The sequence below is a fragment of the Alligator mississippiensis genome, chromosome 4, assembly GCF_030867095.1.
Source record: "Alligator mississippiensis isolate rAllMis1 chromosome 4, rAllMis1, whole genome shotgun sequence".
Taxonomy (NCBI): Eukaryota; Metazoa; Chordata; order Crocodylia; family Alligatoridae; genus Alligator; species Alligator mississippiensis.
The window spans coordinates 188,479,498-188,506,551 of record NC_081827.1 but is presented as its reverse complement, the minus strand read 5'-3'; the positions used below and the strand labels follow the sequence as shown (position 1 = coordinate 188,506,551).

General features: G+C 41.4%; 1 protein-coding gene across 2 annotated transcripts in view; it reads right to left on the bottom strand.

The window, feature by feature from the left end:
- The window catches only part of DIP2A (disco interacting protein 2 homolog A), a 209,650-nt gene that overhangs the window by 57,416 nt on the left and 125,180 nt on the right, over positions 1-27,054 (bottom strand). Inside the window, exons 3-5 of one of the 2 annotated variants that reach the window (XM_059727199.1) lie at positions 24,997-25,116; positions 16,446-16,565; positions 8,414-8,659 (exon numbers count right to left, since the gene is read on the bottom strand). In XM_059727199.1, the coding sequence (XP_059583182.1) occupies positions 8,414-8,659; positions 16,446-16,565; positions 24,997-25,116 (486 nt within the window). The remainder of the gene's footprint in view (positions 1-8,413; positions 8,660-16,445; positions 16,566-24,996; positions 25,117-27,054) is intronic. The other variant, XM_019492186.2, reaches the window with a different exon arrangement.

The window sequence follows — 27,054 nt, the reverse complement described above, 5'->3', positions numbered from 1 at the left end:
GTAAAAGATTTCATAATACAGGTGTAACTGAGCAAATCCTGGCACCTGTAAGAGGCAATTAGATCAGCAGCAAAGCTTGAACTCATAGAATAGTTACTGGACACCCTGGATATTCAAAATCCTTAAGCGGAGATGCACAAGTGAAAAAAAAAATCTTCCTAGGAAAGGCAAGATTATGCTGCTGTATTATTACAGAAGGTGGGCATGTCTACGAGTCCATTAATGGGCTGTGGTTAATGTGCATTAAGTTTAGTACCTGTAATAAAAGGTACTAACTAAATGCACAGTAACTGGGGCTGCTGCACAGTAATGCCAGCACACGCCTTTAAGTGATGCTAAGGTGAAGTAGACCAATTCTACTACTCATTAGTGCAATAGCCTGGCTTTTACCAGGATGCACTAATGCACAGCAGAATTACTCTACTGAGCATTTAGTGTCTCATGTAGATGTGCTCGGTGAGAGGTATCATTGACAGCAGTGAAGTAAAATAGCTCAGCTTGGTAGCTTTTATTATATAAGTATATCCACTGTGCACTGAACTCAGGCCACAAATGTCTCGTGGGCAAAACCCAAACATGACAAAGTAATATTTAGTATAAATTAGAATTAGTAACAGGGACAATAAGTAATTACTGAATATGAAACCTGACTTGTGCAACCATTTAAGAGGTTTTATGATGGAATATTTAGCATTCAGCCTAAAAATGAAGTGCCATGAGTAGGTCCTTTGTGCTTATTTTTGGTTTCTTTATTAAACTTAAGAAAGTTTTCAGCTTTTAATAAAGCACTAGAATCTGACTTATTATTAGCATCAACTTACCTATAAGATGGTAAAAATGAAATCAAATTCACATGAGCCTCATACTACAAGCTGACATTTCTGTTAAGTTTGGTGTCAAGGCTTTTGAGTGATATAAGCTGCACAGGATTGTATTTCCTGAATGCATCACCAATAATCATAATTCAAAAATTACATTGGCTATATGACTTTGCCAGTAGAATGCCACAAGAATAGCATAGTCTCTGTTCCTTTATACAAGGATGCCTATAGTACATACTAAACTGGCACAGATCTAAAACATAGTTGTGGCTCAAGAATTCTTTTTACTATGAAAAAAACAGACAAAGAATTCCTCAGAGTCACTGATGCCAGATGCACATGGGGTCGTGCAGAAAGCAGAACAGCCCAAACATACAGACATAAACACAGGTTGTTATCTTTTGCAATTTTCTCTCTGCTGGGGAAAGCTGACTTAGAAGGTGCATTTGATACAAATACTTGAAATTAAGTTATGGAAATAACAAATGCTTGCCACATATTCAGGAACAGAATAGAGAGCAGAGTTACTTCCTAAATTTCATAATGCAGCTACAGCCAAAAATTACTTATCTTTGGCTGGAGATAGATTTTTAAACTTGGGAAATAAACACTAGAAAAAAGTCTGGGATGCCTTCACTTGTGTACAAAATGGTGCATTTAGAAACAGTCACAGCAAGCAAGCCATGTGAGGCAATATCAAGGCATACTCAGAATGCGTAGGATTTGATTAATGAAGCACCCATTTAAAAAACGCAAAGTGAAACACTGGCATTCAATATACAAGGACGCTGATCCATAGTAGCAGGGACCTGTGACAGTTTGTGAGACTACCTTCACCTATTGTTGTTTGGGAAAAACACCTGGGAAAAGAAAAGAATGAGATGGAAAGAATGGTTATGGGCCCTCAGCAAACCTTTCCCCTGCTATCTACATTCAGCTTCAGTTGGTACACATTCAAGAGCACAATCCAACAGTTACTGGCCCAAAAAAGGCAAGGTTCTTCTGACACCTACAAGTAAATGTCAGAGCGAGTTCAATTTTCAGATACTTTGTCTCAGATTCAAGATTTCCATTCATCCAAGCTGTTTCAGCTATCCCTCTGAGGCACGGAGAACTGGGAACTGTAATAATTTACCTGTACCACAGATAGCAGAGGACACTGAATGGTACTAAAACACTGAATCATTGAAGGGTCCCAGGCCACTCAAGAGAAGGGATCAGGCATCAGAGTGGAGATGCACAGAAGAAAATGCAGGACCAAGACAGAGAATTGGGAACCAGACAGAAGGTGATTTCTCTCCAAGGAGAGGAATTTTGAAGTACATGGGAAACCAGATCACGGAGGACTCAAACTGGGAACCTACACTGGAGACCAATTCAGACCAAAAAATTTGGCTGTATCCAATTTTGTTGTTTTGCCTACAGATACCTAGTCACTGTGGGTGCCTGTACACAATCTCAGAGGATGCTCTGATGCACTGTAATTACATCAAGTCTTCTGTATTAATAGAGCCTGCTGGAGCATAGCAATTATTGTGCTCCAGCAGCCTCCCATGTCTCATGCATCAGTGTCCCCATTCTACAAAATGGTGGTGGGGGTGCTTGAACTAAAGGTCATCAAATGAGCTTCAGTTCAAGCGCCCCTGCCATCATTTGGAACCGTGGGGACACTAATACACAAGATGCTGTGGCACGTTAATTCGAGCAGCTCTCAGAGCCTCTCTAATTAAAGTGCCGCCCCTCCCACCCCCGAACCAGGTGTAGAAATGTCCTATATGGCCTCAAACTGACTAAAACTAAAAAGAAAAAACCCTATTGAATAAGAAAAATAAGGCAAGTTAATAAAAATGAATCCACCAGGTACCCTGACACAATCTGCGCCCTGATATAGTTCATTCTCAGGTACCCTCTTCAGTCCAAACAATTTGAACTCTGTATCAGAGAGCATTTCAGCTTTAGAAAGGTGCAGCAACTGTAAGGAAAGAGGGTCACAGTTTAAAACTCTACACACTACGGTCCTGCTTCATATCTAAGAAAGGGAAATTGACATAAGACTGGAAGGGGCTGACACAAACTCGGGAAGGGTTGAAAACACTTAGGAGAAGATGATTAGTATTCATATGGATCTTGGTAAATTAGAGAACTGGGAACTCAAGAACTGAATGACATTGAACAAAGAGAACATAAAGTGGTACACTTATGGAAGGAAAAGCAAAGACACTAATATAGTATGTGAGAACTGTCTAGGCACTAGGATCTGGGGGTTTTGGTCGATCAGAGATTCAACAAGAATCACCAATGTGACGCGGTTGCAAAAAAATAAAACAGAAAGCATAATGCTGGGTTGCATTAAGAGAAATATTGCATGCAAGTGTAAGGTACTGGAGGTAAATGTACCACTCCACTTGGTACAGATTAGGCATCAGCTGAAATACAGGGCATAGTTCTGGGCCCTGCATTTAAAGAATTATGCAGAGAAACTGTAAAGGATCCAGAGGCCAGTGAAGATGGAAAAGGACATGGAATGCAAGCCTCATGAAGAAAGGCTGAGAGAAATAGGCTTGTTTAGTTTGGAGAAAAAGGAACTGTGCATATGCATATGTGCACGAGGAGGGGGGACAGGGAAAGAAACATGATAAGCAGCCTTTCAAATATTTGAAGGGTTGCCATAAAGAGGAGGAAGAAAGTGTTCTTCCTTATAACAGAAGGCAGAACCCGAAGCAGATTTAGTATAATCTAAGGAAAAAAAACCCCTAAATATAAGAAGAGTGTGACAATGAAACAAGCTGCCCAGGGAACTTGTGATATCTTTTTTTTTTTTTGGAGGTTTTCAAGAAGAGGCTGGATAAGTAGCTATCTAGGACGACTTAGGAATAGCACATCCTGTATTTGTGAAGTGGGTTGGACTAAAACAGGGGTTTTCAACCTTTTTCGGTTGGGGTACCCCCGGCGGCTGGTCAAGAAGCGGAGAGTCCCCCGGTGACGCAGCTGTGAAACTGGAAGTGCCACCGGCTTCTCCGCCCCACTGCCATACACCCCCTGGGGCCTTCCAAAGTACCCCCAGGGGTATGTGTACCCCCAGTTGAAAACCCCTGGACTAAAAGACCTTTGCAGTTACCTTCCCACCTCATAATTCTATTATTTTTTAATATTTAAAAATTACTTTATCAATGGTTCTCAGTATCACAGATGATTGCAAACTTCTGACAAAAACGTACAAGAAGCAGGATGGGCGCTATTCCACTAGATCAACGAACAGAATAAACCAGTATTTGAAGATAACCTTGTAAGAACTTTGGCATTCTGTTGATCCTTTAAACACCTAATCCTGAAGGAAGAGCTTCACTGCAATTAGAGAAATACTTATACAAACAGAAATTTAATTTTCTAATTTGCCTTTGCTCCTACTGATAAAGATTTTTAAACAAAAAAGTTTCTAAACTAACCAACACAGTTCTAACTGACTTTGCAATGTACCTTAACCTTTTTCTTCTAGGACATTGGTGCTCAACCTTTTGGCCTCATGGGTCAGATAAGTGGTATGGGGCCAGTCTACAAGGCGGATCGAGCCCTGGGGCCTGGCATCACCCTCTTCCTTTCCTGCACTTCAGGATTGGCCCCCAGGGCCTGGCACTACCCTTTCCCATGCCCCACATGCTGGGGTTGATCCTTGGGGGCTTGGCACCACCCCTTCCCAACAGGATCAGGGCCTGGGTGCCTGGTGCTGCCCCCTCCCATCTCCTGTACTATGGGATTGTGCCCTGGGACCTGGTGCCGCCCTCTTCCATCCCCCTCAGGCTGGGGTTAGGCCCTGGAGCCTGGCACTCCCCTGGCCCAGCCCTTTGTGCTAGGATTGGGTTCCCCATCCAGCATCCAGGGCCTGGAGTTCCTCATGGGTCTCGAAACTTGGCAGCAGGGGTTCCCGAACTGCCAAATTTCCAGACCTGTGCGGAGGCCCACAGGCTGGATAACAGTACTGCAGGCCACATCTGGCCTGTGGGCTAGGGGTTGAGCACCTCTGTTCTAGGACAATATAGTTTGTTGCCCTAGAGATTGTCAAATCTAGGTAAAGGAAGGATTTTTTTTTCCCTCTCCGACCAAGTCAGCAAGGATCACTGGGATTTTTTTTTCCTTTTTTTGTCTACCTGTACTGTGGAGGACACAGTTCATTGCCTAAGACTGACCAAGCAGATTTAGTTTCTCTACCACAGTAGAGACCAAAATCCCTTGCTTAACTGTACTGGTATTTATCAACAGGAGGGTAGGGATGTGGTTAGATAACCCCCTGGTGCACAGAGGTATGGCAACTTCCAGTTGCTGCCTCAATCACAATTGTGATTGTATAGGACTAGGTACTAGCAGCAGCTGCTTTTTATTGGCCTCTCAAATTGGCACCCAGAATAGTGCAGGGGTGCACAGTGCTGGTGAACCACTGGCACTGCCATTGCTACAGTAGTTTATCAATATACCAGACAGTTACAATACCAGACTTGCAGCCATTTTTCCCCACTTTCTTCAGCTTCTGGAAAAAAGGCACATGTCTTTAATTCTTACTTTGAACAGGACTACCCAATGCTGTTTCTGCCAGCAGCTGCCCATGGAAGGTCCAAGGTCTAGTCCTGCATAGTCAAAAGGCCCACACTAGAAGGCTGAAATGATCAGCTGGGGCCCAGTCAGAGTTTTAATTTCATGGCAGCTGCCTTCATTTTTAATCCTTCATTCTGAAGACTGAGGCTGCAGAAGATCAAAGTGGATGCCTCCATCTCAGCATGAGGCAGCAGATAACTGAGAAGAATGCTGGCAGGGAGGTGACAAAGTGAGGAGCTGGGAACTAACACTTCTCAAGATGAATGGCTGCCCTCTGCTTGAAGCAGGCAAGACGGGGACAGTTTCTGCACATGAGATTCACTGGCAATCTTACTACAGGAAACCAGATTTGGCAGACTGTCTAGATTTTAGGATTCATAAGTTAATTACTATACCCGGTTTTTCCATACAGATCCTGAAAACAAAACAAAACAAAAAAAACCCTGTTTACAGCAAGGGTCTTAAACTCACTTCATGCCCTGAGCCAGATCCTAAGCAAAGGGCTCTGAGGGCTGGATCCAACCCAGGGCAGGTGGTGGTGGCAGGACAGGCAGCAGAGGAAGTAGGACAAGCCTGCAGGCCAAGAGGCCACTTGCCACAGCAGGGGCAGTGGCAATAGCTTAAGCAGTTGTAAGGCAACTTGGGCTGTATTAATCCTCACTCTCCCTCCTGTTGCTGAGGGCCATGTCCATCAGTGCCCAGGGGCCCCGAATTTTGCAGCTAGCTTTGCTCTTAGCCTCATCCCCTGCTTTCAGTAACCTGGTAGGTCAGGCAGAGCACTCTGAGGGGCCATAAGTTTGACATCCATGGTTTAGAGGCTACATCAAGCAGACAGCCAATATATTTATCAAAATCTGTGAAATCTGAGGATGGTTGCAAAAATAGCTGAAGTGTAAAATTGGCAACTATTAGGGCTGCGCGAAGCTTTGGTCCCTGATTTGATTTGGCAGAGATTCGAACCGATTTGGTGGCTGAATCTCCTAATCCGAATCGAATCAAAGGACCCTTTAATCTCTCCTAATTGATTCGGACGTAGATACAGCTTTAAATGTTTTTTCCTACATAACTCTAGGTAGCAGGGGCTCTGAACGCTGCGGTGCTGGGGCAGATGCAGTATCCCATAGAAGCACTGGGGCTCCCCAGCATGCTCGGCAGCAGACCCAGTAGTGGACCAGAAGCGCTTCCTGGGTCCACTGGGGAGTGCCCCCCCCCCCCCCCCCAACCCGCTCGGCAACTGGTGCCTCCTGGGTCTGCAGGGGAACCTGGGCCCTGGCTCAGCAACTGGTGCCTCCTGGGTCTGTGAGGGCACCTGGGGTCCCCTCATGGCTGATAGCTGAGCCAGAGGGGCATGGGGGAGGGGAGGGCCCCAGTGCACTCCCCAGCAGTGGACCAGAAGTACTTCCGCTCCGCTTCCAGGTTCGCTGCCGAACACGCTGGAGAGCCCCCCGCGCTACTGTGGGATGTTCCATCTGCCCCAGCACCGCAGTGATCACGAGCTGCGCCTGATACCTCAAGGTATGTAGAAAAAAAAACTTTTAAAGCTGTGCCTGTGTCCAAATCGCTGATTGACTGAATAAGCATTGAATCTTCAGATTCGAATTTGGCCAAATCGAATCGAGGACAGTGATCCAAATCAACAGATCGAATTGCTGTCCCCAATTCGGGCCGAATCTGAATCCGAATCGGATAGGGCCTGTTTCGCACAGCCCTAGTAACTATATATTTGTTCCAAATAGTCTTTTAACTGAAGTGGTTAATCAGTACTGAAGAAATGTCTGTAACCTCAGTTTTTAAGACAACTGAGGGATTTCAATTCTAATAATCCTTGATTTTAGCAGGAACACTAAACTGAAGTCTTTGAAGAGAATCTGTCAGTATAATGCACAGATGCTAAGAGCTCTGTATAAACAAAAGCCTAAACAGGAAGGAGAGAGCCAAATCCCAAGGTCTTCTTTGGAGAAAAGCTAACTGATTAAGGATCTCCAGTGAGACTCTTGCTCATGTAAGAATGAGGCAAGAACTTCAAGTCATTAACTATGGGCTACACAAAATAAAATTTAAATTATTATTTTTAAACTTCGAAGAGATCTGGAACATGTACTGAAAAGTTATTGTTCCACATGCCCCCCCAAATCTTTTAATATTATCATATTTCTGCGCACACTGTTACACAGAAGATCCCACCAAAAACCTTCAACATTCTCCAGGAGAGGTAAAAGGGGATAATTTTGCAGAACAGAGGATCAGACTTTCCTCTCTCTACCTCTGAACTCCCAAACTGCAAGGTGTTAAATTCTGTATTTTGGATTGACCATATCCATTTTAACCTGAGTTCTACCTTCTAAGCTTGAAGATGAGGCAGATCTATTATTTGAACACAGGATACACATACATATTCTCCCACAAATACTGCTACATTTTTCACTTCAGTTCTAACAAGTATCGTGCAAAAACAGATGCGTAAAACTTTCTGCTCATAATGTAAACCCATGGTTGTGTACATACTATATTTTCATAATCTATATTTACAAATCTTTGCCAGCACCAAATCTATATATAAACCCTCCACTGCATTCCAGCAAACCTTTTGTTCTCCTAAGCTATCCAGCTGAATCACCTTTGAATAACAGAACCTAAAGTTACTTGGGCTAAATGAGTGGTGATCAGAAGACATGCACCAAACATTTGATATTACATTTTGAAATTGTTTGTTATCTCTCAGAAATGTAACCTTGGCTTGATTTACCAAGAACCTAATTTTTTATAAGAGAATGCTTATTTAAAATTAGAGTGCAACTGTTTCTATTTAAAGTAAAAAAAAAAAACAAATCCCCCACAAAACCAGTCTGTGGTTTGTACATTTTAACACTATTTGTGAATACTGCTTACGAAAGCAAAGCACTCACAAGAGATACCTGACTTGCACTTATACAAACTTGATCTTTTTTTCAGTTTTTCTAACAATTTACTCTCTTTAACCACACACAGGCAGTTCTGTTACTAACCTAGCTGAGCGTGTGCCATAAGATCTGCAAGCACAGTGGCAGCAGCGGTGGCAGTAGCAGTATTGGAAGCAGCAGCAGGTTTCCCTCCTGGATGGGATGAGGTGGAAGATGCAGAGGATGAGGTGGAGGAGCCCTGGATAACCCGGTTAAGCCAGGGCTCTACGTTGGAATGGCTCTGGAACGGAGTGGAGGTGATCCGCCCTTGCCGACGTAACGAGCCCTCATCTTCTGATGCAGACGATGTGTCTGTGATTAAAATAATGATGACAGGCATGTAATGTAGGAATGACCCAATAAACGGGAACATGAAGTCTTTCCATGTTCTTCATTTGGCTTTTCTCATGTGCTAAACATGAGATGCATGTATTAAGGCATATGGCACATTCACACGTGTAAATTCTGTTCAGTTGCCAGCTTTTCGTGTTAGTGCATAACTTCTATACGGGATCACTGAAAAACAATGTCTAACACCCTTGAAGCAACACACTTCATTTAATTGCTTTTTTTGGAATGACAAATAAAACCTGCTTAAATAAAGCCACTTCTCTTTCGGCATTTGAAATACAAAGTAATCATGTAGAATAAAAACACACACCTGACAAACAGAGTAAACACTATCTACTTTTCAACTGCATGAGTGGAACTCAACCCCTTGGTAAAGAATCAGATTCAGCGTTTTCCATTTGAACCACTCAACTATTTGATATCTCTAAACAGATTCATAAAAACAATTACTGAATAAAGCACAGCCACAGACCAGCTAATTAACTGAAAAGTAACAAATTTCAGTGAACTAAGTGTATTACATTTCTTAAGTCTCACTACAGCTAAAATTATTTAAAACACAATCAAAAAGGTATATTTCTTAATCACATAGTGAAGTGCATTAGGGATTATATGAAAAAGCTTATTCAAGTCTACGATTAAAATGGGGGCAAACAGAATTTACTGCTGTCAAGGTCTGATAAAAAAACAAAACTTCCATTCTCACTGTTTGCTTGGGGTCATTTAAAACTTTTTCAAAACCTCAGTTTTTGGACTAAAATTTTCCAAACTTGTATTCTATCCAGAAGATTTTTTTTAAGGTCAGAGTAGTAAGACTTGTTTGACTTTAGTGAAAAATAGGGAATTAAATCATAAAATGAAAACTAAAATGGCACATAATTCTATGGTTTAAGCTTCATGGCCACCTGGTCAGTAATCTAAATTAATTTACAGGCAGAACTGGGGATAAAGTAAAGGGAACTACTGACTCTAAAGCAAATGGGACCTAAAAAAGGGCCCCTGCCAAATTTTTACAGTGTGAAAGGGCTAAGGAAAGGTTCCAGCCTTGGAAGACAAAAGTTACCAAGGACTACAGATGATTAGCAGGTCCCTTCCCTCAGTCTTGACTAAATGTTGTAGGACTGCCAGGCTCCTTCTTGACCGAGTGTCACAAGCACTGCAAGAGTTCTGCCTGTTGGATTTCCTAATGTGCCCTAGAGAGCCTGCAGGTTAGGAACGTGGGTCTTTTCTGAGAAACTCCTACAGTAATCTTAACTTTGGCATTTCTCAATCTTAAAACACTTTAATTGTTCAACTTCAATGCACTATTAAGACAGTTTTGGCATGAAATTACATAAACAATCCCAGTTTATATTTGGCAACAATACATTTTATTTTTGAAAATCCTAGAGAACAAACATTTTTAGTAATTTCAGAATGACAGTTCTTGCACAGCATAAAAATATATGAAAACTGGAGATTACTTTTCTGGTAAAGAATATCCCCAAATGCATTCAACTGTGGCCTCGTCAAAGCTAAACTTGCAGATCTTAACGACCTAACCATTTCTGCTCAAGTTACACATTTATGCCTAGTAAGGATATTTTTATTCAAAATATATCCCTTTATCTGTAATAATTACCCTTTGCAGGGATACAGCTGTGATAGATCACCATTCTTGGGTCCATGCCTTGTGCAGAATACTTCTGGTCAACCCCCAGAGCTTAAAGCTCTTGGCTGCCAACTCTAGTGGGGGCCATTACAGCCACCTCTGTAGTGGGGTCAGAGTAAATTATTAATAACTACAAATTTAATTACTTTTAGGCAAAAGGGTTAGGGAAAAACATTACATATAAACTGGTTTAAGTGATCAAAAACTGGTTTAAAACCTGTAACAGAACAGACATTCAGTGCACATAAACCAGTTTCAAACTGGCCAAAACCGGTTTGAGATGAACCTGACTGAATATAGTATTAGACTTAACTGACTGAGCTCAAACTGGTTTATGCAATGTCTGTCCCAGACTCCTTGCTGGTTTAAGTTAAATCAGAGTCCCCCAATATCCTGGCATGATCTCTGGGCTGGGCTCTGTGTGCTCTGCTCCAGTGGAGCAGGGCTTGCCCTGGCCCTCTGCTCCCCAGCCCAAGCAGGGACAGGGGCCTGGCCAGAACCTTGCCCAGAATGGAGCAGGGAAGAAGTTTATTCCATCCCTCCCTTGTCCCACCAGTACAGACCTGCACTTCTCTGTGCTGGCTGCTCCAGTGGTGGGGGCAGAGCCAGCCCCAGCAGTAGCCTTGGCTGAACTGGCCAGAGAGAAGTTTAATTCCGTCCTCCCTGTTTCATTGGCAGGGACCCGAGCCAGGTCTGCTGGGCACTCCCCCCTTGCTGCTGCAGCAGTGGGGATGAATGCAGCCAGAAGCCAGCCAGCATGGCCCCTGAGGCAGAGGGGGCAGGGAGTGGAGTTATATTCCCCCCTCTACCCCCATGGGACCACAGCCAGGTCTGCCCACCCTGACTACCACTCGCTCCCTGGTTGGGGCAAGCAGTGGAATAAGTCCCCTTCTGCCCCTCTGTCGGATGCTGGAGGGAAGAGGAATAATCCCCCTCCCTGTCTCCTCTGCCTCAGAGGCCATGCCGGCCAGTGTCTAGCCATACCTGGTCCCATCATTGCAGCAGCAAGGAGGGAGTGCCTGGCAGACTCAGCTCAGGTCCATGCTTGTGGGGTAGGGAGTGGAGAATTAAATCCCTCCTTGGTCAGTTCATTCCAGGCTACTGTCCAGGCTGGCCACACGTCCCCCAGCACAGCTTCCCTGCAGCTGAGAGCACACTGTAGCGCCCCCTGGCACCTGGCCTGAGCAATGGCAGGCACATGCTGGCATTTCCTGAGTCCAGAGGGAATGTCTTTACAGTTGCAAACTGGTTCAACTTTGGCAGGTTAGACTAACTTACAAAGATTGAATCAAATCAGTCTCTGGCTTTCTGAATGTCTGTCCTTAGGTGAAAACTGAATTTCATGAAATAAAATAGTTCTCCCCCATATACAAAGGGATTTAGGTAGGGTCTATTACAGCTATATGCCTTCTGAGAAGGAAGGTTTCAGATAAGTAGATTTCTCATTAAAGACTCCTACTCTGAAAATACCCCATACTTGGGAGTAAAATTCCAAGAAAGCTGCTCTATAAAAACAGCAAACATAGAATAATGAAGTAAGAAAATCAAAAGTAGAAATAACACAAGTCAAAATAAAAAGCTAAAAGCATTTTGGTTAAAACAAATGAAAAATCTAATATTTGTTTTAGAACAAAAGTAAAAAAAAATACAGATAAATGTGATACCTACAGGAGGAAAATGTAACAGACAAACAACTCCGCCCCTTAAAGCACTAGGTTACATAGGTATTCCAGATATGATATAAAAATTATTATGAAGTGCAGAATAGGAACAATTACAACAGTAAATAATTGTGACAATTAGCTAAATTTTGAGTCTTGATAAACTGTGCAAAGAAAACTACGTAGTTACTTTACACTGGATCAAAGATGCATCCAACACTATTTAAATTTGTAGTTCACACCAAATTTGAGGAGAAAAGACTCAGCAAGATGAATAGAAGCATGTTCAAAATGCTAAGAGGATGATCGACTGAGTAAAGGAAGGTTTAGCACCACCATTAGAAAAATTTTGCCCTTGACCTTAAATTTATGTAATTAATTTCTGAAATTTCCTCATGCTGAGCTAAGAAACTGACTTCTTATATGAGAAATTTCAGTTTACAACTATTAAGATGACGACTTCAACTTGGAGCAACATTAATTTCAGACAATGGAAAGATTTATAATGGAACTGTTCAAAACCACCGAGTCCCAAATGCTCCATATAACTAGAAATGGAGACAAAATGCTTTATCGTAGATTATTGCAGAAAGCCAAAAAGCACATAAATGTGCTATTTGGGAAGTAGCCTACAACCCAACAGTAAAGAACAGCAGTATTCATGTAGGGTCTGAAAAATTATCCAAGTAGGACTGTATCTACAAACTTTTTCTGCTGAAACTGGCATGCCCTCCCAAAAAGTTGGGACAACCTGATAAAACAAAACTTCAGCTTTAACACTTTAGGAACTGTATTGATTGGAAGATGGCACACATTATTAAATGCAGGGAAAAGTCATGATTTCATGTGATTAGGTGTGCAGCAGGATTAACTACCACAGTATTTATCTGTATTGAACAACAGGTGTTACTAAACCAAATACACACATTTTTCTGAGTTTTGTCAGATGACACACATACATACAATTCTACTTTCAAACTGATGGGAAAGACATTGCTTTAAAACGTCTTTCTGGTGACATGGATACAAAACACTAGTAAATTTTTACTTACAGAAGTGGCAATAAAATTATACTTTTTTTAACTACACCACCACCAGATCTAAGGTGCATTTAGAAAGGCATATTAATGATCCATTTAGACTGTGCAATCATATTAGGCGCATTTGGCAATGTCTTCACAGAAACTGTCAAATCCTAAACCTAACAGAGAAGGAAAATGGCAGAGTAGGTCTGCACCTTACAGACCAGCTAAATCAGAGATACTTAAACTTTCTTGAGTAGCAGCTTACTTCATCAGGTACTAAGAGGGGAGCGCAGAAAGCTGAGCTTCTAACAGAAAATAGTGATCAGAATAGAAAAGGTAGGGAAGAGGGGAGGAAAAAGAAAGGAGCACTGCTGAGAGTGGCAAGGTGGATAGAAGAGAAAAAACAAAGCAGTTCACCTATTAAGGGACATGGGAATTATAAAAACCAATCCAGGTAATGGAAAAAGAATCTACAGTCTCAGTTTAAACTATGCTTAACACAGTCCAACCTGTGGATGACTTTTTGGTCTGCAAGAAAGAAGAAAGGAATGGGTCAATTCTTCCATGTTTGTTCATATTAATTTGGTGGCATGACTGGGTCAGGACTCTGTGATGAACCACATAGCAATCTACAATGTTTGACATAAAATTTGTTCTTGGAGAGGTCAAACACATTAGTGTGCTTAAAGCTACTTCATGAGGTTTCTCTGTTCAGGGAGTGTGTTCTGTAACACTGTGGCCAGGATGCTCAACATTTTTCAGCACAGTTCTTTATGGAAGCTTCTACTGACAAATTTAGTTGGCGAGATTCCAAATGTTGCGTCTTGTCCAGAAGTAAGAAAGCCTTTTGGAGGAGCCATATCTATCAAGGCTCATATGCACTCCACTGTCTCTGACTAACAAGCTCAGCCTCTGGCTATCTATCCATGAAACTCTAGTGATTCCAGAAAGTGGAATTTATTTTTGTCTTCCATCCAAAACTATATTCTTCTTTGCTTGCATAATTTGCTCATCAAGAAAAAAAAACACTCTTCTATCATTTGTAGAAACATCATTAAGTATTTTGTGAATACATGCAGCAACAGCATTAACACAGTCACAAGGGTTTTCAAATGGTTGGCCTGATTTCTTAATGACATGGAATTTGGCTGGTTATTTTGTCCTCCTATATAATACCAATCCTAAGTCCCACAAACCATCAGCTTCCCCTAGTTGCAGCACTACTGTTCCTAGAGATCCCATTGAACTTTCCTTTCACTACATAGATGTTGGGAGGCTTTAGCTTCCTGGTACGGTACACATACAAAGTACTAAGGATGAGTCAATGCATCTGATGTGACCATATGGTGGTGGGGAGGAATACCCAACCAGAGAGAACCTCTCATGCAGCTAAAAAAAGACTTCCTATTTGTCCCAATTTTTTTCAAAACTGAGATTTATGCTTCCTGAAAGTAGGGTTCTAAATTCTGATTACTGCTGAAGAAAGGAGCACGCCATGCCATGAACAATCCTAAATCCACACTTAAAAATACAGCCTGGCATCTTTATTAATAATTCCCCTTGTCAGCCCTAAGGGAGATGGGGACTGGATGGCTGACCTTATAAACCAGTGGTTCTCAACCAGAGTGCTGTGAGATCTTTTGAAAGATGCTGAGAGGTGTGAAGAGATAACCAGGTATGAGGATATAATAGCAGGCTCAGGTTCCTCCCTACCCTGCTGCCCTGTACCCACTGCCCAGCCCTTCTGCAAGGAGGCAAATGCTGTAATAAATTAGTTAGTTTTTGAAACGGGGTGCTGCTCCATTCACAAAAGTTATGGAGAGGTGCCTTGTGTTTAAAATGTTTGAGAACCACTGTTATAAACAAAGAGAAACTAGCTTCAATTCTCAATCATCATAAGCCTCTGCCACACTGCTCAATGGAAGCTCAGTGTTCACAGCCATGCCCATCTCTATTCTGGCAGGAGCTACTTACATTACCAAGGTTCCAAATACTTGCAAAGGCTTGAGGATGGTTCAAGGGTTCTAAAACATAAATTTCAGAGCCTCTCCCATGAAATGATGAATGAAATACCTCTACTGTCTTTGTAAGCACTTGGGCACTCTTTCCCTTAAGGCTTGCATCTTTAAAGCAATCAAGGCCAACCCAAAGTCTAACCCATTTAAAAAAATATATTGTGGGATAACAGGAGAGGTGCATTCAACACAGACCATACCCAACCCCCAGCAACCACAATCCCTTCCCTAAAGTAAACATGGCTTTGGTTATGTTTTCCTGAGATTATTACCAATATTTTTTAACATGGTGGACATCACCCACCACCACCTGGGACTTTTTTTTAGAAGTTGATTAGCTGCTTCTTTACATCTGAAAGAAAAATAAAAGGAAAAAAAAGAGAACAAACTCAGATTGCTACAAATATGTTTCTGTTAGGAATGGTAGGCAAAGGATCATTATACAAAGAATATGTAAGCATTAAAGGAAAAGTTGTACTTCCTTTATAAGGAAATACTGTAGAAGGAAAAGAATAATGGGGCCCAGCAAAAAAGGAGATAGCAGTACAACAGGCCAAGGCTGCTCAGCCATTGATGGTTGTAAGAAATGGAGCAGATAGGTGATGGCACTAGAGGTCACTGTGACACTAGTGCTGGGCAACATACAAAACAAAATCATGCCAAGAACAAGCTACTCCTCCCTAACTTTAGACCTGATGGGTCATATAATTTGTATAGAAGACAGTCAAAGTTATCTAACTTAAGTAACATAGCATCTTCATAAGAAAAATGTTTCTCTTTGTCTTGGAGGACTCATTGCAAGAAGGCTAAAGTAATATTTTCTTTCTTTAAAATTAGTAACATTTTTCCATTAAATTATATACTAGATTAGACTGCCTCAAAAATGAATGGCATGTGATGAGCTCCAGGCATGAACCATAGATGTTTTAAACTAAATAGGAGGCTACCCTGCAGCATAGCAAAGAGGATTTTTTTAAAACTTCAATTTTTAAAGCATTTTCCACAGTTCCCTGAAGAAAAGGAAATGTTTAATAAAGAATCTACAAAGCTCTGGCATATTTTTGCCAAGAAGACATCATTCAGAATAAAGCTTTACAAATGACACAGGCAGTCTTCTGGGCCTATGAAGGACAATTATTTACCACAAAGTACTGAAGTTTTTAATGTCTGTCTTAGCAATAGTGCAGCTAAGAAGGAGGACTCAAAATCTTGTGGAAAGTAGTACTGCCAGGGATCAAATCCACCCTAAATTTTAGAACTGGAATCAAGATTCACATTGCATGCATAAAACTTTCTGCAACACCCAACTTGTAGGACAAACAGCAGCATTCATTCATTACATTAATAATGTAAAGTCTACCTGACAATATTTACGTATGTTGACTTATTAGGTACCTGGAGGCGTGTATGTCTCTACTGATGAGTGTACAAGAACAGAACGTCTTTTGGAAGGCATGGGCATTTTCCTCTCTTTGTATTTAGCCAGTGCTGCTTGTACTGCTTCAGTATGAACATCTATACAGAAACAAAAACAAAAAAAAAGGATTAGTAAAAAAACGAAGAAAAAGTAAATTTTCCTTCAAATGGTTCCATGCATTCTCTGGCTGTTTGCAACTAATTATTGCTTAATAATTCCATATAAAACTTGCTCAGTTTACAGGTCAAAAAACCCAAAACAAAGCAGTTATGGCCAGCATAGATTCAAACTTCATTAGAAGTGTTGTGTCATAAATGATTTGTAATACTAATGCTTTAATTTCACAATGTAGACGCAGGAGCTCTTTTCTAAACATCCATTTGTCTCACCACAAGTTAGTTATTCAGTCTGATATACAGTATGTTTCCAGTCTCAACAGCAGCAGCATTTTCTCAGTTCTGATGGGACAGTTGAAAAGACAAAGGTCTAAAGCCAAACAATGGTAACTACATTGTTTTTAATTTATCAGAAGTAATACTTACATTTAATCATCAATCACTTAAACAGCAAATATTTCAGAATCAATGAAGCTAGAGTTACTACAAGCACAAATCTTTGTTCCTTTGATTGAGAAACTTAGCAAGAGTACTAAGAACATGTTTTAATGTACATTCACCTGCAATGCTTGAATCAATTTTGTTTTAAGTGCTGTTACAAAGCATCACTAAGAACAGCACATGGAGTGCTCCTATACACATGTGCAGAGCTTGATCCGATGCACTGGAAATCGAGTCTCCTGGAGTATGGAAATTGCCGCACTTTGGCAGCCTTCCACGTCATGCGTACGAGTGCCACTACATGTCTCTGCACTGAAAAAGTGGCGGGGGTGGGGAGGGGGGGCACTTTGAAATAAAACACCTTCAATGAGCTTTAGTTCAAAGTGTCCCACCACCATTATTTCAGTGAGGGGACATGCAGCAACACTGATGCACATGACGAGCCGGCACTTTTAAGTAGCGTGGCTCACTAATTAAAGCGCCCATGTTGCATTCCATAGCACATGTAAAAATGCTCAAAGGTTCCGCATTTACCCTCTGGCTTTTCTATTTCTTATTGCTTAAATGATTTCATAACAAATTTGCTCAGTTTATAGGCTAACAACACATTTTTTAAAACCTAAAAAGCACTGTCAAATAGGATTTGTCAAAGGTAGGATCTGAAAAACCAAGCTGTTATCTTCCACCTGTAGTATTGCTGGCTATGACTAGAACATGACAGACAGTTAGGTGTGAGATGCATAAATCCAAAACCTATCTTCCACAGTCATGCAGAGTTAATAATATTAACAGTAGTAAAAAATTATTTTCAAACAAACACATCAACAACCCATATGCTGACTAAGGTGTATCGATTTTTATTTTAATGGATTTTATTCATTTTTTTTTTTAACTATAAACAAACTGAAAATCTGTTACCCTAGGAAAATTTATTTATCGACAACTAACACTACTACATTTGCTGAAAGATTTGGCAGAATGAGCTCAATGACCTGTGTATATTTTTCTGGAAAGACATACAATTTTGCTATGTGACTAGACAATTCTTAGTATAAAATACTGCTCAATTTATTCAGGAAATAAGCTATGTGCTTCTCCATACACAAGGGTGTACTTGTTAGCCATGTTGGTCTGAGAAGAAAAGATTTAAAAAAAACTAGAACTCTTGGTTCCAAAATGATACCTTTTATTAAGCCAACTGGAAAATGGCAAGAAAATTGTACTTTTCTGCAAGTTTTTGGGATCAAAGTCCCTTCATCAGGCTCTGGGGAAAGTGTAGATGGTACAAGATGGTAAAAAGTCCCCATAGGTAGGAAATAAACTTCATTTTTGCACAGAGGGAGCTGAAGATGGAAGTCTGTCCCTCTGGGTCCACAACAGTGTCTTTGTGAGCTGTGTTGTGTAGTTCTTTGACATGTTGATCAGGTAGAATTCCTTCCCTGGAGGTGTCAGATGGGAGGCAGGGAGGCAAAAAAACTTGCTTGTTGTTCTGCAACTAAGTTTAAAATCCAAAATTGGCTAAAATTCGGCATCTTCCATGTTTCAGGGGTGTACTTGGTAGCCGTGTTGGTCTGAGACAAAAAGACATTAAAAAAACTAAAACTCTTGGCAAAAATGACATTTATTTCCTACCTATAGGGACTTTTTTACCATCTTGTACCATCTACACTTTTCCCAGAGCCTTATGAAGAGACTTTAATCCCAAAAGCTTGCAGAAAAGGACAATTTTCTTGCCATTTTCCAGTTGGTCTAATAAAAGGTATCATTTTGGAACCAAGAGTTCTAGTTTTTTGAATGTCTCCATATATAATACTCTTTGTGCTGCAGAAGATGCCAGTACAACAAATAAATATTTAATAACTGGAGGACCTATACTCAAATTCAGGACTTTTGAAGATTAGAATATTTGCTAAAATTATAGGCTTATTATCCTTAAATCCAGAAATGCAGTATTTCTGCTAGGAATCTGATAAGAAATGGTTTAACATAATATTACATGATATCTACCCATTTAATCATGGCAGAACTTGGCAGATGACAGGGTCTCTTCCAGACTCTGTCTTCCTTCAGTACACATGGTTGAACAAAATGCAGCCATAAAAAAAGTTCTTTCAATTAAGATAGCTATACTATATAGTAAAAATTATATTCCTACACTTACACATTTTTTTCTGCATGATGCCAAACATACAATTTTATAGCATGCCTAAGAACAATCTGAATTTCTTGAGGACATATTATATTACATATCTATTTCTAAAAAACCCTGTAAAGTCCGACAACATTTCTCTTCATGATCATCACATCTGAGCCTATCCTTTAAATGCTCTCGAATTTTCTCCAACTCCTCTACAGATAACTTCATTTGATTCAACAAGCTATAGTGACAGAACCAATGGCTGTGGCAGGGCACTGTTGGTGCCTGCCACTTCAAGGACTGAGCCAAACAGCCGGCAGGTGCTTGATTACAGTGGCCATTTTAGAACTCTTGCCGCCTATATAAACAGAGCAATTCGCTGCCGGCAGGCAGGCAGAACCATTGCTCGGCTGAAAGGCTGTACGAAATATCCTGAAGGTAAGGACAGGAGCTTAAAAGGATGGTTTGGAGGCTCCTGGTCCTGAGCGTGACTTAAAACTGCACCCTGCCAGGAGTGGGTGGCCTGGTGGGGTTCCTAGTGGCGCAGCAGCCTCCAGGAAATAACAGTCCAGTTACCACCCTGGTGAAAGGCAGGTCAGGGCACCTTAGCCCCTCGCCCCCAAAACGCTGTGGGTACAAGGGGGGCTGGCATGGCTATGGCCACCTGAGCCCTCACCGGGGGGCGGAGATGTGGAGCCCCAATGACGGGGAAACCAGAGGGCTAGGAGCCCAGGATGTGTATGTGAGTGTTAATAGAGTTGCCCCAGGAGGGGCCAGGGCAAGCTTGGCCCCGGTCGGGTAACTGGCTGGCCACTATCCTGGTGAGGGTCACAGGAGAGGCCCAAAAGACTGTATGTTTGCCACCCAAGGTGTATGCTAGGTAAAGCCTATGGCCGAAGGGGCTTTCTCCGAGAGGGGGAAAGGTGGTACAAGTTCTTGATGAGTGAAAGAGACCCTGCGAGACGGGTGGAGTGCGAGAGGGTAGTATGAATGTGTGTTTGTCTGAGGCATGACAGCAAGAGCCAAACTTGTTCCGGCTGTAGGCCAGGAGCATTGTCACCTGGATGCCATCTGCAAGGCTTGGGTTGCAGTGTAGGAAAGGAATGGAGTTACAGATAGCGCCTCTGGCATCAGGGCAAGAATGGGCAGCCTCCCACCTTATTGGAACCAATTAAGAAACAACAAGGCATGGCAGAAGAGGAGGCAGGTGGTTGGCCCAGAAACAGATGGGCGGGCCAATGACAGACTGGCCCCGGGAAAGCCCCCTGGTATAGGCTGTTCATAGGTGTAGGAGGTAAAATCTTGCTTAAGTCAGGTCCCAGAAAGGAGCACATGCATTGTAGTTTCAGCCAAAGGCAACAAAACCAGGAGGTTGATTCCACCAACACTTTGGGAGATTCTCTACTATTCTAATCTACATCCCTACTCCAACCGTTGGTCCTCTTCTGTGCCCATTTGCAGTACACATCTCCAGGCATCAGTGAGGACCAACACCGAACAGAAGCATCATAAAAATAACATAGAAATTTCACTACAGCTCAGAAAAACTTCTACTCATCAGTGATACCTAGCAGTCTTTTTAATTTCATTCTGCTGTTCAGTTGCTCAGGAAGACTACTTTATTCAGTTCAGAGTTTGGAAAGTTATTTTTGTAGCAACAAAAAATAAAGGTATATACAAAATCAAAGATTAAAATTCTATAGAATATGCTTTCCTAGCAGCACCTTTTTCATACAGAAATACATTTGCAAACAACACAGGCAACAACATTTTAGTTACATTAATTTTGGATAAATATATTTTAAATTGTTGTAATTTTTTTTAAAAGCATTCAAGAGGAATTTCCAAGAAGAATAAAAAGTGTATCTTTCCAAACAAATCCACCCCGAATCAAAGATTAATGCACTAATAAGCAGCACAGTGAATTATAGCCCAACGTGTAACAATATTTCCCAGTGGGTAGGATGTGCTCCCGCTGAGGAATGTGGAAGTCTTAATGGCATGTGCATCAATTCAAACATACATGATTCCACAAGAATTTTGCTATACTACAGAAGATAAACCAAGTCCACTTCTGACAAACAAAAAGTAAAAGGAGTACTAAAATTTTGAAGAAACAGAATGCTTTATGACAGTGAGTATGTTCTGCTCTTAAGATCTAAATAGTCAAGAAACTACTTAACTCAAGTTTCTCATTTCAAGTACTCGGGCAAAAAGGAAATTGTCTAGTATAGTCATTCAGCAAATCACTGTCAGACTTCTAAAATAATTTTTGCTACCAAAAAAAAAAAGTCATCTATTGAGAGGGTTAAGGAAGAACAGATATTGCTTAGTTTTGTATTCCCCCCCACAATGTATTGATACTACTTTATATTTTTAGTTGATTCATTTAGCTTCAACAAGTTCTATAACACTTTATAAAATAAAAAATAGGAATAAATCATTAATTTCAACACTGAATGAGTTCAACCTTTTTTCATCTGCAGACCCATAACATTTTTTGAATGGAAGTGAGGACCCCTCCAGAAATTTCAAATGTAGATGCAGGCTCCTCTGAATTGTAAGCACGGGTATTTACATACTTTTGATTGATCATAATAATCTTTTGTAGACCCCTTAGACAGTCTGTGGATCCTCACAGGTTGAAAACCAGTGCCCTAGATTATTTGTTCCACTTAAAAAAAAAAAAAAAAAAAGTTTGTATACAATTCAGTGCATGTTATACTGAATTGCAACAATGTCAATCAACTTAATTTACTGTTTTAAAAGTATCAATTATGTAGTTTCATCCTTGAGCAGCACTTCCCATATCTGCCTTTTTACCTTTCCCCGCTTTCCTACCTCCCATACCTATGCCTACGGCCTGGTTTAAATTGCAGGCTCAGTGTGGTGGCGAGGTGCCCCCACAGGCTCTCAAGGGGGAGAGAAGAGAGCCCGCGGACCCCAGGCCCCGGGAGCAAGCCCCCAGAGGGGCGTACGTACCTCCTGGAGAGCAGCAGGAGCAGGAGCCGCGTTTGCAGCCGCAGCCACGTGAACTGGCATTATGCCGGCTGTGGCATCAGCTGTTCCCAGCGAGGGGAACAGCTGAGCCAATCCCAGCGGCCGTATTGGCCGCTGCGGGAAGATTTAAAAACCCCGTCAGAGCGGGGACGGGAGGGGAGCCGGAGAGAGTGAGCACACGCTGGCAGCTCGTGAGGCGAGCTCTGGCACGGGGAGGAAGCAACTTAGCCTGCGAGGCTCTAGCAGGCAGCCCAGGGAAGGGCTCTAAGCCTCCTGCGGGAGGCAGAGCAGGAGGCAGACAAGAAGAGCAGGCGGAGGCACTCTTGCACACACCTGAAGGAGCTTGCTCTCAGGGGGCAAGGGAGCTCCTGGCTTGTGGTAAGGGAGAGGAAACAGCTGAGAATCCGGGAGGGAGCTGGAATAAGGGGGATAACCCTGCAGCTCCTCCTGACCCGGAGGAATATTTTCTATAAAAAAGAGAGAGAGAGAGAGAGAAGGAAAGCTCCCTCCAGAAGGGAGGGAAAGCAACCGGAACCCTGGAACCGGTCTGAGGCCGTCATACGAGGCCAGAAAACATCTGTAACGCATCATCCAACGGCTGGCGTGTGGACGGGGTGTAGGGGAGGCGGAGCCCCGCGGAACACCGTGTCGAACTGGGTGGCGAGAGGGGTGCAAGCCTCACACCCAGCTTGTGAATATTGTGGCCCAATCATGGCAGGAGCTGCCATTTTCATGGCACCAGCCCCCCTTTGGTTGAGAAGGCAGATTTAGGGTCATCTGGCTAGGCCCAGCTCCCAGTGCCAGGCTGGGGGCAGGGATCATGAGTATCCAGTGCAGAGGGAAGGGAAATAAAGAGTTGTGAGGCAGGCAGGGGGACCTGCCCCACCATACCCCATTGGCTACAAAAAGGGAGCAGGAACATTCTCTCTCTTGCTTGCTACTCTACAAATGGTAGAAATCTCCATTTGCTTTTTCTTCCTCAACCTCTGATTTTTGCTCCTGGTGAAATAAACAACTATAGTACCAGAGTTACGTATAACTGAATTCAAGATGAGCATAAAAAAGAATAATTTTAACTCACATACAGGTTAAACTAAACTATAACCACTCAAAAAAGATCCATTCATCTAGAACACTGCCATCTTGCTCATCTCACAAAAAATAAAGCAGATGTATAAAAGATTCAGAATGGGACAGTAAAATGATTAGGCATAGAAAGGCTTTGGTAGGAAGAGATATTAGAGAGATCAGTACTATAGTGTTGTAACCAAACAAATAAGATGGGATGATAATGCTAATAGTAGAAGCAAATGATCAGCATTATTTTAAATGGAAACAAATTAAAAGATATGACAAATTGTATTGTGAACAAGCCTCTAAACATACAAATCGAAATTCAAAGAATAAATAAAAGGAATCAATGGCATTTGTAAGTAGTATGGCCCTTCAGAAGTAGCCCTCCCCTACCAATGCATGAATGTTCTAGTAGAAGCTGCTCCCCAGACCATGCACAACCACCCATTCACAGGGAGAAAAAATGCTTCTGTGCTAAATTCTTTCACAAGATATGAAAGTATTGAAGATCTTTTGGGTTCTGCCCAGGCCTTCTTATAGTTACAGCTATAACTAAGTATGATACCTACTGCTCTGTTTCTCTCAGATGCTGATCAATGACAAGGTTCCTCTACAGTCTATATTAATATTTTAGTTACTGACTGTAATATTACATTGCAGACAGATTTGAAATACAAAAAGAGATAAATTTAAAGCAAGTGATTAAATTATACATTAAAGTTAAGCATCTCACCTTATTCATTTTGTGTGATATGCTAAACCCTCAAACTTGAGAAGTTCATTCCTGCAGAATTCATTACACTTATTTTCTTCTATATTTCCTTATATAGTCTATCCAAACCATTCTTTCAATTATTTGTAAAGAACTCAGGGAGATATACTACCTTGATTTTAGGAGCAGGGTTATGTTTTTCCCCCATATAATGCCAATTGTGCAAATATGATGCTTTAACTTACTGGCACCAACCATTTAAAAGTAACAGGTGACTCAAGGATTAGTAAATGTTATTAGTTACATGTGGGGCATTTGGGACTTCCTCCGGATGATTCCTTTGTTCTCCAGTCCCAAAACATATAGTTATCCTTGATGGCAAAGAAAAAAAACCCTTCAATCAGAAGCCTGTAGATAGTTATGAAAGAAAGACTTTCAAAAGCACCTGCCTCTCTCACTATTGTGAAAAGAAATTTCACAAAAAAATACAATGTATTTTAGCCACCTGAGCAGTAACAATAGGAACAGGATGCGACAAGGATATGGGTATTTTCACAAAAATTCCCAAACAGGTTTATCACATTGAAACCTGTTTGAATGTTAATGTAGAATATCCATTGTGACGTTTCCCTTGCTTGTGTATAATTGCTCCGAGTCAGGAAATGTATGAAAGGAGAACTTTAGTAAATATGATCATTCTGTATTCCTCATGTGAAAAAATTCTCAGTGGTCTAAATATTAACAGAGGGTGCTCCAATGGCAGGAAGCATGACTGTCATACAAATGGAAATTGTTATGCGTGGCGTAAGTCTGTAATAAAGGAAAAACTCAAAAATGTGTGTTCATGATTTTCTCCATCTGGGATCTGAGCAAACACTGCCTGTGTGTGCATACAAAAAGCTGCTTTGGGGGTGGTTAGCTGATCTTCTCTCTTTCAAAAACAAAAAGCTCATCACTTTGTTCCTCAAGTCTGAGGTCTGCACTTCTTTAGTGGTTTAATGCTACTATGTAGGCATCCATTTTATTTCAGCTGCATTGATTTTTCTTACCAGATCGAAAGCGCTCATCCCTTGAGTTGGTAGAACGTGATTTTTGCTGTTTAGGTACAGCAGCTGTGGCTTGTGAAGAGCCTGGGATTCTGTTTTCTGCTTGCAGGGATGGGTCTACACCTGAAATACAATTCCATTCCATGTAAACAATTCGTGCTACAAATAAGACAGTAATTGGTTTAGCGATGTATATGCATTTGTATCATCTTTGACAGCTACTTGACTGTTGCACTCTAGTGCACACCTCTGTATGAAAAGTGAAACAAAAGGGAATGCCTTTCTTTAGGCAAAGCTAAATATACAGTTCAAGTTTCTGCTCAAAAACTCTGAAAAGTGATAACATTTCATTAACTACCCATAACTGAATATGCATTTTTTTAAAAAGATGCTGTCTCATATTTTTGTGCTACATATCTGTAAAACAGAAGTGCAACATAAAGCAGTCAACATTAAAAAAAAAATCTAATAATTTACCTGCAACTTTTTATGACTAAAACTCATTACTTTATCCAGCATCTATCAAACATTATTGAACAGCTGAAAAACATGACATTACTTCTATTAGCAATGTACTGGAAAGAAGGAGCTATCAAAGGTTGTCTCTCATCTTAATACAGTGCATCAGGAACAAGTCAGTGGAAAGAGTCAGACAGGTAGATCCAACTCACAGGAAACATTTCTCTTACAAAAATGTTCTGCACCTCAGAGCTATCCAATTAAACTTCAAGGATTTATTGTAAAGTGGTCAGAAAAAGCTGTATTCTCTATAGCACTAAGATGGATGCTCTAAGCTAAATATCACTGAGATAGAGGTCAAATTTAAAGTGTTTTCATGGGAAGAGGTGAGGTGGGGGAAATCACTGGCTGAACAAGAAACCCATCTCTAACACCAAAGCAATTTAAGACTTTGCTAGTGGAAATGGCCTTACCTTTACAATGGATGCTGAGTAAGCTGAAAAGACGGTGCATGATTTATTTTAAAAATAAAAACTGAATTATATTCCTTTCACGGTTAAGCAACTCCAAAACAAAGCAGTTGAATTGTATAAATATGACAGAGGGTAAGGACAAAGCTGTGAGTAATTGTTGTTTATTCTGTGATACAAGAGAGAATGAAATCAAAAAACATAATTGGAGGATAACCTCACGGATTTCAAAAGGCCATGTCTACACTGCCTCCTCGATGAGCCTAGGAACACGGCCAAGAAACAAGTCCGGCCGCCCACTCTCACTAAGTGCACACAGAAGACTAGCAATTCAACAGCGCAGACAGCTGAGGGGCCCAGCATCAATGTTCCAGCATTGCTCTAAGGGGCTCTCAAGACAGAGCCTGAGCATGCTGCTGGGGCATGTCGTGAGGACTCCTCCAAGCTGCTTAACTTGGACACACAGAGGACACAAGGGAGGGGTCTGTTTCTTCACTGAACCAGGGTACCAGACATAAGTATAAAGGAGCAAACCAATTACCCATTTCCACTGCTCTCCTGCCTCTGAGAACAGTGAAGCAGATTCCTCAAAAGGTGGCACAATGAAGATTGAACTGTGTAATAACACTATGGGGGCAAATCTCTCCTTGACATCACTTGGTTTTTATGCCTTGAAGTATTTTCATCTTGGCCTTTATAAGCGCAGATGGGGTTTTAAAGTTTACCAAGCTTAATATTATACAGCACTATGCAAAAATACAGGGTCAGAGTCACAAAGGTATTTTGACTCCTGTTGCAATCAGTGGGGAGCTAAATGTTTAAATACTCTGTATGGATCTGGACCATAATTCCTTAATTCATGTCAAATTTGCTGCACCTGTTTCACCAAGCAACAAGTTCTTGTATCAGAGCAAGTCTGAGCCTCAGCTGCTGTTTTGGAGCTTCTGTTGGTCTGAGTCACATTCAGTCATTTGCACTTGTGCAAAGTGAATGTGAAATGCTACCAAAATGAAATGCTCCCTTTGCAGTGGTATAAAGAACTACCTGAGGAAGAGATAAATAGAAAATAAGGCTCCTTGTTTTTCCTAGAATAACTGGCTCCTGTTACAGCCCTGAAGAAGTCTTCTGCATG